The 8,791-nt window shown below is 36.2% G+C and overlaps 1 protein-coding gene across 1 annotated transcript; it reads right to left on the bottom strand.

Annotated features, from left to right (window-relative positions):
* Positions 1 to 247: 247 nt before the first annotated feature.
* Positions 248 to 1,396, bottom strand: LOC141652827 (transcription factor TCP20-like). Its single transcript, XM_074460432.1, has one exon. The coding sequence runs from the start codon at positions 1,255 to 1,257 to the stop codon at positions 430 to 432; it is 828 nt and encodes a 275-aa protein (XP_074316533.1). The 5' UTR covers positions 1,258 to 1,396; the 3' UTR covers positions 248 to 429.
* Between the last annotated feature and the right edge of the window lie 7,395 nt (positions 1,397 to 8,791).

The following is an 8,791-nucleotide window of genomic DNA, read 5'->3' as shown; positions in this document are numbered from 1 at the left end:
TGTAAACATTAAACCCTTATAACGTTTTTTTTTGCATTATAAATAAGTTAATTACCCCGTTGCAACGCACGGGCATTCAAACTACTAAAAGATAAAATAAGGTCTATATTGATTTTTTTAATGAAGAAAGAATGCACAATACTGACAACACTCCCCATTAAAAATACATAATAAGAGAATTAAAGGCAACCCTTTTTTCTGTGTTTTCTGCTGTTCTTCCCCAAATTGACACTTAACCATAGCTAGATTTAGAAACATTCCCCCATCAAATCACACTATTTCCATAAATTTTCAACATACCTACATATAAATAAAAATATAAACAAGAACATATCTAAATTAAATCATCACAATTCACAACTAAAAATAAATTACAAATTCCAAACAAAATAAAACAAAACAAAAAAAACCAAGTAATAATTTAATTTTTCATTGCTCTCTTGAATTGTCATTAGAATGAGATTGATGCAATTGTTGATGCAAATCTTCAGCACTATTTTGTTGTTGTTGTTGTTCTTGTTGTTGTTCATGAGATTGATGTTGTTGTTGTTGTTGCCTTTGATAAACGGGCCCAATAATACCATGACTATCTTGGGCCAGGCCCAACTGTAGGCCCGGAATCTGACCACCTCTTGTCAAAAATGGAGTAAAACTAAGTAAACCCATATTAGTACTAGGCAACCCAACACCTTGTAACTGAAAATTCGTCAAATAACCCGTATTCTGACTCTGACCCGATAAATTTGAAATCGCACCTCCAGCTCCAGTACTAGACCCATTACCACCATCAAAATACCCGCTATTCATACCGGGCCAAATCGATGTACCCAGTTGAGATCCTCCAAAACCAGCCCAACTCGACCGAGTACCAACCTGATCAGTACTAGTCCTTAACCCTAGAGAAACAGACCCGAGTTGTTGCGAACCGGAATTTGAACCGGAGGCGGTGATGAATGAAGCCGGGATAGTTCCTGTACCAGTAGCGGCCATCACAGCCGGTTCAGCTTGTTGGAGAAGCCATTGAATTGTTTCGCCATCGGTTTTATGACCTAGTTCTCTTGTAAGTTGAAATACCCTAGCAGCACAAAGAGCTGGCATTCGTATTCTTCGGCTTCGGCCGTCGACTTTTGTGTGTCTATCTTTGGTTGAGGTTCTTTTGGGAGCTAATTGTTGTTGTTTTGTTGCGGAAGCGGTGGCGGTGACGGTGGTGGAAGTGGTAGTTAGCTGAGTTTTGTCTGTGGGTGTGTTATCATCCATGTGTTGTGAGGTTGTGAACGTGTGTGTGGGTGTGAAAGAGGGAGAGAGGATTTTGGATGTTGAGTTTGTTTGGGAAAGATAGGAAGAAGACTAGGACCATTCTAGTGTGTAGAGAATTGATGGGAGTTTAATTATTGTGTAAATAATAAATTGGTTTTTATTTTGGTGGTTTCTTGGTTTGCTTTATTAATTACATTAATTAGGTTTTACATACGACAGAATGAAAATTGATCATTTTATGATAACAATTGACAATTTGAAGAAAAAAAAATCGGTGAAAAATGAGCACTTTATGTTAAAATTGAACACTTTCTAAAATATAATGGTCACCTTTTGTTATAAAATGATCATTTTATTCTCTGTCGTATCATACAACGGTCAGAGAGTAATTTACGAAGGAGTAAATAATATTTATTGTCGTAATTAGTAGCGATATTATGTTATTGGTTTATGGTACGGATATTAATAATGTTGTTGGTTGGGAATTGGGAGTCAATTGAGTGGCCACTGTTTAAAATAGATAGGGATTAGGATTTTAAGAATAATTGAAGGGGGTTATTATTAGACCTGATAAATGGCTTAATCGGGTTAAGGTTGGGTCGGGTTATTTTGGTTTGGATCAGTTTGAATTTCTCATTTTATTCGGGTTAATTCAAGTCGATCGAGATATTTCTGGTTTCGGGTCTATTTTGGTATGTTGGCTAGGTCATTTTCGTTTCAAGCGGCTCGGGTCATTATCGCGTCCGTAAACAAAGGTTGAAAAGTCATTTCAAGTCTTTTCACATCAATTGGAGTTATGTTTTGTAGGGTCATTTTCGAGTTGGGTGTTTTTGGATCGGTCATCTTCGGGTCAGGTCAGTTACGGGTCAAGAAAGCTCGGGTCGCTGTCGGGTCGGGTCAATTTGGGTTTCGGGTCACACTTGGGTGCTGTAGTGCGGGTCAATTTTGAGTCTCAGATCAGCCTTTTCAGATCAGGCCAATCAAGTCAGGTTGCTTTTGCCAGATCTATTCACAATCCCATTTTTCAAATCCTGAAACGCAATTAGTTCAGAAGGTTTGTCCCTTTATAGAGTAGTTAGTAGGCTAGTAGCTTGATATTCCAAATTAGTGAGAGTAATGATTTAATTAGTTGGCAGTCAAAATAATTTGTAGTCCTTTTATTTAATGCAAATTTATCATCTAGCCTCTCAAAATATGGTAAGTCTTGAAGTATCATCTACGAGTAATCTCTAAGCTCAAGTGTTTGTAAAATTAGCGGTCGAAAATCCATCAACTAACGAAAAAGAGAGTATTTAAAAATATCAAAGTTTTCTTTTTATTATTTTGATTAAATAAATGAAAAGCCATATACTATAATAATTATCAATAATTTATATTTACAAATTCAGATTTTGGTTCAGATTCAGATTTTCTTTTACAATCTGTATATATCAATTCTATAAATACTTCAAAGTAGCACTATTAAACTCAGACACACACGAAAGTATGTCCTACTATCTTAAATGACAGTCTTATGATTCTTTTATCCCAACTAATCAAATTGGATTATGTAAAATACTATGTATGACTAATTGACTACCATCATTCTTGTTTAAGACCGTATTAATTTAAGACTATTCTCATACTCGATTAAAATAAGATAGAAATAAAAAGACTGTGTGAGATTATTAGTTAAGACAATCTTAAATAGGACTAATCGATGGACTATGAATTATGATCACGTCTTCTCTTGCCCTACTTGTAGGTCACTCTACCACCTCGGAGGGGGTAAGAACTTAAGAACCAACATCAATTTCTGTGAGAAGTATACTAATTGAGAATTTGCAACATTTAACAACACGCAAAACTTAAAGAAAGATGCCTCATTTTCATGATCATATGAGCAATGATTGGTGTTCTCCAATAAAGAACCAACTGTCAATTAGAGAGCCAAACATGGCACACCTTATCATTAACTATTCTGTTTGGTGGTGTTCCACTTATGGACCATATACTCTTCTCTTACTACCAAAGTCACTCCACCTTTTGCTTTCTTTTACTATTCATGTTCCATGCCTCCATTATTATATCAAATCACAATCATTTTGCCCTTCTTTGACATATTCTACCTTAATAAATCTCTCTTACGATAGATATATCCGTCGTAAGTTTTTAACGGGCCAAGTTCTCCCATTTAAATATATAAGACAAAGCATAGCGAATCCCAAATAGCTTATCTTTTCATACTCATGTGAGTAATACTTGACCCGTCGCAAGTTTGCGATGGATATGTCCGTCACAAATGAGAATTTGTTTTCTAGACTTCTAGCTTACATTTTCTTTGTAAACACAAATTCTCGTTTGTGACGGTTCTATTTCGTTATAAATTTGCAACCTTTTACAAAGAGTAAGGTCTTGTTTTTTTTTACTGAACTGTCTAAACAATCTAACTGAATTGAGGTAAGAGTTAATTTGTATCAACTGAACTAAACGAAGTTGAACTGAACTGAATAAAGCCGAACTAAACTAAAATAAGCTGAAATTAAATTTAAAAGAACATGGCCTAAGTGGAAGAGCAAGTGGAAAAAAGGCTCTAAGAGGTCACAAGCATATTATTAGCTTATGGTATTCCAATGTTTCACTATAATTATGAATAACAAGTGAACAATGATATGAATATTTTATTATTCTACTTTATTCTTTAGACCTTTTTTTTTTGGTTTTTGCCTATATTATTCTCCCCCTTCTTTTCTTACCATATTAAGGAATTAATAAACTTATTTATGAGATTAAAAGGTGAATTTAGTGGAGGATTAATTTATGATTAATCAAAAGGACAATGTGGCAATTTCATCTTTAATGTTGTCAAATAAGGTACGCATAAATAAAATAACGAAAAATAGAAAAATAAAAAGAAACTACGAAGAATTTTAAAATACATCTGATATACTTCCTTATTTGGTTGCTATGAGTTAGAGAATGAAAAAATAAAGTCACCCAAAATTATTTTTAAGTAATTATTTTAAATGAAGTAAAGTTGTTTTCTATTTTTTTTTTTCTTTTTTGTATTTTTGTTATGTTTATTTGTATTTTTAGCTAAATTGAATTTATAAAATTAATTAAACCCCAATTGTATGTAAAATGAAAAATAAATTTCAATTAAATAAGTAGAAATGATATAAAAAAAATACCTCAAATTTCAATTAAAAAATGATGAAATGATGTACACAATTTATATTCATTTAATGTAATAAGTAAGAAAAAAAATACAAAATACAATTTCTTCTAATATATTATGCAACTATGCGTTTGACTCTGTGCTTGTTTTGTCGGAGTCATTGTCGCTTTCATGTTCTACCCCGCCTTACTTTCTATCCGCGACATCTATTATAGCACACACTTTCGGAGGGTATCGAATCTCAGTACTTCATTTCTCATCTAATATCTTTTGGCGACACTAAAAGCACTTTCAAATGCAACAAAAGACACTTGAATGCTCAAGAAGTCCTTCGCTATTGCAGACATCACCGGAAGAGCTTACTTTGATGTCACCGCCAATCCAAAAGATTCGGCATGGCGGCCTCCCACATCTGTATATGCCCGCAAATAATCGTAGTTAATGTACATATCATGCTCGGCCAAGTCGAATGCTCGGGAAAATTGTTACCCAACCAGTTGTAATTTACTTACAAGACCCTTAAGAGCGTTAAAGGTCGCTCCACAAAAACCACTACTACTATTACTAGTTGCACTACTAGGACAGGCAGAAACACGAGTTATGTTACTAAAAAAAAGACTTTTAACGGTTAAATAGAGTAAAAAAATAGTGGTTCTAATTTCATCTCTATATTCTTCTTGATCGAAATTTACACACATAAATTGACTATAAAGAGTAACTAAGGATATACCACCTTCTAATTTTCCACCTAGGGTCTAGAGTAATAGAAAAAACATAGATCTAACTATATAAGGAATGTCGGTGCAATACTTGAGCCACTTTCCATGGTGGAAAGAAATCCACGATAGGTATCGTCTCCACGATATTTGTCAAAAAGTTGGGCAATAGGAATAAAATTGGAAATAAAATAAGAAGAAGTAGGGTTTATATACATGGAGAAAGAGTTAATTCCATTGTTATGAAGCTGATACCATGACAGAAGCAATTTTTGAGGAACAATTTTGCCCGAAAAAGCTGATACCATGAAGAAAAGTAATCCTGGACTTTAAGTGATATGAGAATCATATATAAATACAATTACAAGGGAGATATTGTAACACCCGCCCTTTTAGGAACTCGTTGACCAACCTTGACCGACTTTGGGAGCAGGTGATATCCCTTAGTGATGCGTGCCAGAGTTACCATTTGCCGTGTTTGCCTTTCTATGTGGGTGGTACTCGATAGAGTAAAGGCTACTCGATCGAGTAGCTTGGATACTCGATCAAGTAGGGGGCACTCGATCGAGTACGTTAGTTACTCGATCGAGTAGCGTCTTTTCAGCGGGGGTTTATAATCGTGTTTCGTCAAAACCGCAAATCATTTCCGCCTCTTTTCTCTAAACCTAGATGTCGTCCCTTCCTCTTCCTTTAATCAAGTACCTTCCATGGGAGCCTTTGAGGGTGCTTGTGCCTTAGGAGTGCATAGCTTGAGTCAGGTAGCAGTTCCTTTGCCAGATTTCCACATGTAGGTATGTCGTCATCATCATCTGTATTTTTGTGTTTTCAGTTAAGATTAGAAGGGTAGTGATAGAGGATTGTATTGTGTGTATATGTGTTGTTTGATTGTTGGGTGTTGCGTGTGTGAACATGGAATCGTTGCAGTCGCTTAAAGGTAGGTTCGCCTACTCAGTTTCTGTTGATTGTCTAGTGTGTCGGTTGCTGCGTTGTCGTTGTGTTGTTGTCGTGACCGTGTGGTTGAGTATACATGGTAATCGGTTGGTGTATGTTGTTTTGTTGATTGTTGTTGTATTGCAGCTGTCTATGATTATTGTCGTTGATTCTCGAGGTGCGTCCTCGGCTGAGTGGAGTCACTTGCGGGAGTGGCTTCACGCCCTATTTTCGTCCTTCGTGGAACCCGCCACGGGAGGGGATGTGCACATTAATGGGATAGGGTTATCGCTCGGTTTGATGAGCGGGGCTTAGGTGGGAACAACTGCGATCCCCCACTGGCAGGGCTGGTCCAGTGGACAGTCGGTGACGGAGATTGGTTGGAGTGGTTGTGATTGTGTGTGTGTTTGGTTGTGGTTGTTATAAGTGGTTGTGTTTGTTGTGTCTTGTCTCAATTACTGACCTTATGTGGTTGTCTTGTTTGTTTTGTTGTGTCTGCCGTGATCCCTTATGGTGAGCAGTCAGTCTTAGCAGGTGTTGTCTTGGATGGTTGCTGAAGTCCGGGCTGGGATAAGTCCTCACGAGTTATGACAGGAAGTAGTATATAGTGATGAGTTGTATCTTTCTTTTAACAGTTTGGTTGTAACACTTGTAAAACAGTTTAAATGTTCTTTTATTGACCTTTGATGATTACTTACCTCGGGCAACCGAGATGGTGTTGTCCTTATAAGTTAGAGAAGGTCTTAGTAAAGCTCCTTGGCATATGGGGGTGTCACAGATATACTAGTAGACCTGGAAAAATTGACCTGACGCCGACGCCCGAACTCAAGACCCGAATTCGACCCGAACCCGAATTGGCCCGATCCAGTATAACTCGACCCAAATTTTTATTGTTACGAACTACAGATTATTATCCACAAATAACTTGATAGTAGTTGACCCGAAAAAATCCGAACTCGAAATGACCCAAGCCCAAGTCTGCAGACCCGAAATTGACATGACCCGAACCCAATCCGGTTGACCTATTTGTTAGATCTATAATAATACTAGCCTATAATTACAAGGAGTTATTTACCCAATATAACTAATAGGAAATCATAAGTAAATAACAAATTATTTACATAATATATTCTAACTACATTGTACTTGCAAGTTTAATTGTTGTTCAACATTGTTTATGTTAAATTCAACAACGGGCTTAAGCGGCACCCGAATAGAGGAGAACCAGTCCACAATACAAACCTAAGAGGGTTTCACTCTAAAACCGGCCAATTGACTATAGAGGGAGTAGACTACTCTTGCCTTATATAGTAGAATACTCTTCTGTAATTTTCTAATGTGAGATCATTACATGTGTAACTCATATCGGCTGGAGTTTTATTTTCAACACTCCTCCTCGCATATAAGGTTCCCTTTTCACAGGCAAACCGGGGCTCTTTTTTTTTTCTCCTCCAGTTGCAATCACACAAACTAGACAAATTCAACTGAGCAACTTTGGTCGTCCAGCTGCAAACATGGCAGACTGGACAAATTCAACTGAGCAACTTTGCTCGTCCAGCTGCAAACTTGGCCCATGAAACCCAGGTCTTTAACCATGAGCTCTAATACCATGTTAGAATTTTGGCAGCTGAAGTATCGTGGACCCAAAAGACATAAAAATAAATCATTTATATAAATTGAAGTGATACACTTTTATAATTGTGGGGGAGGATCTGAGAGAATTACTCTCATATGGTGAGAGCTTGTAGCTCTCAATAAAAGCACAAGACTACACAATATAGCACATCGTAAATAAGCCTATTTATATAACTTACATGACTTTAAACTCTCCTTAACTATTAATGTATATATGTCTCTAAAACTCCGTTTTAATTTAATGACATTTAACATGTAATAAACATAAACTAATGTAACTTAAAAAGTTAAGTTACACAATTATGTGTCAAATTCCAACACTCCCCCTTGACACTTAATTCCGAATTAGCTTGGTATCTTGAATCTCCAATCATGTTGTCATCTTCCTATAACTTGTTCTTTTACGCTAGAACTTCGATGATTTAGGATCTTTATTTTATCCCATCTTTCTCAGAGTCAACGCCCATCTTGCTCGAGTTTTTACCCTTTGTTTTACTTTGGGTTACTAATTGTCCAACATGAATTCAGGTCTATTGCTCTTTGTTCTATTCGGGTCTTTGGCTCATTGTTGTATTGCAAGTATGTGCCTAATGCCCTATTTAATTTATGGGATTTTTGGCCAACTTTTGTTTTGGAGTCTCTTTCAGTTGCCCCATAATAAAGCGGGTTGACATTTTTGTGTTTGTCACCCTTGTTTGAAATTGAGTAAATTGTCTTTTTTTTGCTACCCAATGCTTTTGAAGATTGTGGCCCATGTCCATCAATCATTCTCGATTTCTATAGGCACTTTTATCCCTTCATTTTTTTTTTTAGTATATAGGAAGAGTAACAATTTTGTTCATTTTTTTTATATCAAACCCAGGATAAAGTCATGAACTCTGATGCCATGTTAAATTCAACAAGGGGTCTGGGTCGCACCCGAACGGAGGAGAATGAGTTCACAATACAACCCAAGAGGATTCCACTCTAAAAACAATTGGTTATAGTGGGAGTACCCTCTTGCCTTATATAGTGAAATAAGGTTCTCTAATTTTTCAAAATGTGCCTTATATAGTGGAATATTGTTCTCTAATTTTTCAAAATGTGAAATTTTTAC

The sequence above is a fragment of the Silene latifolia genome, chromosome 4 (assembly GCF_048544455.1).
Source record: "Silene latifolia isolate original U9 population chromosome 4, ASM4854445v1, whole genome shotgun sequence".
Lineage (NCBI taxonomy): Eukaryota > Viridiplantae > Streptophyta > Magnoliopsida > Caryophyllales > Caryophyllaceae > Silene > Silene latifolia.
The sequence above is the reverse complement of the archived record's forward strand: the minus strand, read 5'-3'. Positions and strand labels throughout refer to the sequence as shown.

Coding starts and splice junctions, on each gene's coding strand:
- LOC141652827 (XM_074460432.1), bottom strand. CDS start 1,257: ATGGATGATAACACACCCACAGACAAAACTCAGCTAACTACCACTTCC.